The sequence below is a fragment of the Anneissia japonica genome, unplaced genomic scaffold (assembly GCF_011630105.1).
Source record: "Anneissia japonica isolate Jap-2015-1 unplaced genomic scaffold, ASM1163010v1 scaffold287960_len3192837_cov198, whole genome shotgun sequence".
In the NCBI taxonomy this organism is placed as follows: Eukaryota; Metazoa; Echinodermata; class Crinoidea; order Comatulida; family Comatulidae; genus Anneissia; species Anneissia japonica.
Window position 1 is genome coordinate 3,161,996 of NW_022712725.1, and position 2,841 is coordinate 3,164,836.

General features: G+C 37.5%; 1 protein-coding gene across 2 annotated transcripts; it reads right to left on the reverse strand.

Annotated features, from left to right (window-relative positions):
* Window positions 1–50: 50 nt before the first annotated feature.
* LOC117108068 (toll-like receptor 13) lies at window positions 51–2,835 on the reverse strand. 2 transcript variants are annotated; one of them, XM_033249933.1, is made up of 3 exons: window positions 2,150–2,835; window positions 1,168–1,395; window positions 51–689 (listed from the first exon to the last, which is right to left on the reverse strand). In XM_033249933.1, exons 1-3 carry the CDS (start codon window positions 2,647–2,649, stop codon window positions 143–145), a joined length of 1,275 nt encoding a protein of 424 aa, XP_033105824.1. In that variant the 5' UTR covers window positions 2,650–2,835; the 3' UTR covers window positions 51–142. The 2 variants fall into 2 exon arrangements, with proteins under 2 accessions (XP_033105824.1, XP_033105823.1); XM_033249932.1 differs by lacking the exon at window positions 1,168–1,395 and having other exon boundaries at window positions 1,922–2,835.
* Window positions 2,836–2,841: the final 6 nt, after the last annotated feature.

Sequence of the window (2,841 nt, forward strand, 5' to 3'; positions counted from 1 at the left end):
GGGTTTCTGTCTATTATACACATCTAGATGTGTATAAGAGACAGATCAATGTGTAAGTACGTATTGTAGTTTCTGTCACGGAATATATAACCGGAATGGCAAAAGTAATAAAAAGTCATTTAGAGTCATCAACATCAACACATTAATTTATTCCAATACGTGACGCCTCCAGGGAAACGTTGGGTGACCCAATGGCCCTGGCTAGCCGAGTCCAAAACACCTTCCGACCTTCTTCTTTCGGCCATTCTATGTATGTTTTTTTTCGTAGCACTTTTTGAAGTAATACAGGCATCGATGAATATTTTACGTTCTCTAGTAAGATCGTAACCAATACATCTTCATGTGCGTCAAACATACGATTTCGCGCCATCTCCAATTCAAAGTTACACCATTCACTGCGGACGAAATTGTTGCTGACAACTAGAACGGTTTTCCGACTGGACCTCACCGAGTTTGCGATGTTCTGAGCGATGGCCTCGCCGACCAAAAAGTCTCGGTAATCAATACAAAGTTTTAGATTATGGGGCGGTGCTTCTAATGTTGTTTGAAGCACTTTATTAACCCATTCCACGTCTTTACTATTGTAAGAGATGAATGCATCGTAAATTATACGTTGGTCAAGCGGGGGCGCCTCTAAGTGCGTAAGACGCTCGTACTGTTTCCGTAATTTTCTCCTTTGGTACCAATATCTGGGGGAAATATTATATTTCATTATTTCATTTAGGCCTATTCGACCACGAAAATATACAGAAAAGATATAAACAATAGATAATTACCATAGTACACGGGCAGGTAAAGTAACTAAATTAAAGCAAAGTAAACGAAATTATACACAGTCGCCTGTCCCAGTTTAAATGATTTTTTTTGTTAATTTGGCAGGGGCCGGTGGATTGATTTAAAAAAACAGGGAGAAAATGCACATTGCACTGTATAAAACAAAATTCTATCCTGTAAGTGGTGAAAGTGTACTTTCGGATGTGGAGGAAATAAAATAACAATAAAAAAATATTAATGTTGAATTAGGCCTAATGTTGAAATACGGTAGGCCTACGTTTACGTGATATATGCTTACTATAACCAATTACCAATTACAAAGAAGTCGGGTTGGCAAATAACTACGCTACAGAGTAATAATATACCATTAATAAATTTATTGGTCCAACGTACCTTATATTCCATCGATGATAATAAATAAAAGACACTAACGCACAGATCACGAGGCCCACAGAACATGCCATGGTAATGATCATAATGAGCTGTGATTTACAGTGTAGAATTTCTGGATCGAACTCCAGTAAATTCTTTTTAACAACATCAGTCGGTCCACTTGCACAAACGACTTCATCTTTGTCCAGCAGAGTTGCTGAGGTTCCGTTCAATAACCAGTTACGAAACCAGAGGATATTACAATTGCAGGAATACGGATTGTTCTGCACACTAAGCTTCATATATGCTTACTATAACCAATTACCAATTACAAAGAAGTCGGGTTGGCAAATAACTACGCTACAGAGTAATAATATACCATTAATAAATTTATTGGTCCAACGTACCTTATAAATTAAAGCAAAGTAAAGGAAATTATACACAGTCGCCTGTCCCAGTTTAAATGATTTTTTTGTTAATTTGGCAGGGGCCGGTGGATTGATTTCAAAAAACAGGGAGAAAATGCACATTGCACTGTATAAAACAAAATTCCATCCTGTAAGTGGTGAAAGTGTACTTTTGGATGTGGAGGAAATAAAATAACAATAAAAAAATATTAATGTTGAATTAGGCCTAATGTTGAAATACGGTAGGTCTACGTTTACGTGATATATGCTTACTATAACCAATTACCAATTACAAAGAAGTCGGGTTGGCAAATAACTACGCTACAGAGTAATAATATACCATTAATAAATTTATTGGTCCAACGTACCTTATATTCCATCGATGATAATAAATAAAAGACACTAACGCACAGATCACGAGGCCCACAGAACATGCCATGGTAATGATCATAATGAGCTGTGATTTACAGTGTAGAATTTCTGGATCGAACTCCAGTAAATTCTTTTTAACCACATCAGTCGGTCCACTTGCACAAACGACTTCATCTTTGTCCAGCAGAGTTGCTGAGGTTCCGTTCAATAACCAGTTACGAAACCAGAGGATATTACAATTGCAGGAATACGGATTGTTCTGCACACTAAGCTTCTGTAACTGTGTCAAATTTTGCAAGTTTACCTCTTTTCGAATGTTAGTTATCTGATTGTATGCAATGTTTAGTTCATATAATTTTTCTGATGACCCCAGAAACATGTCGACAGGTAAATTCTGGATGGAATTCTGCTGGATATATACGCCTCTAAGTATAGGCAAGCCGTGAAATAATTCTGGCGGTATTTTAGCAATGCGGTTATTGTTCAGAACGACGATACTTAGATTCCGGAGTTCCTGGAAAGAGTTATCTTCAATTGTGAGCACGTGAGAGCTTGCAATGCGTAAATTTTCTAAAGAAATAAGTGACTTAAACCACTGCTTTCGAACGGTAGAAATCGCGCGGTTGCTTGATAAATAGAGTTTGCGTAGCTTGCCAAGTCCTCGGAAAGCATTGTCGTCAATGAGGGTGTAATCTAATTTATTGATCGAAAGATCTATAAACATTGCATTTGGCGTAGATTTGAACGCATCTGCACTTATTTTTGTGATTTTATTGTTAGACAACAAAATATCTGTGGCATCAGTAGGTATATCTTCAGATGGAACTCGATCAAATCCTTTTCCTGAACAGTCAACCTTATGCCAGAAAGTGATTACAGATCCACCGGGTGTGACATCATGCCGGCAATACTGACA

Coding starts and splice junctions, on each gene's coding strand:
- LOC117108068 (XM_033249933.1), bottom strand. CDS start 2,649: ATGTTTATAGATCTTTCGATCAATAAATTAGATTACACCCTCATTGAC. Junction 1,396..2,149: donor TGCAATTGTAATATCCTCTG/GTTTCGTAACTG, acceptor TAATATCCTCTG/GTTTCGTAACTGGTTATTGA. Junction 690..1,167: donor TATCATCGATGGAATATAAG/GTACGTTGGACC, acceptor TATTTCCCCCAG/ATATTGGTACCAAAGGAGAA.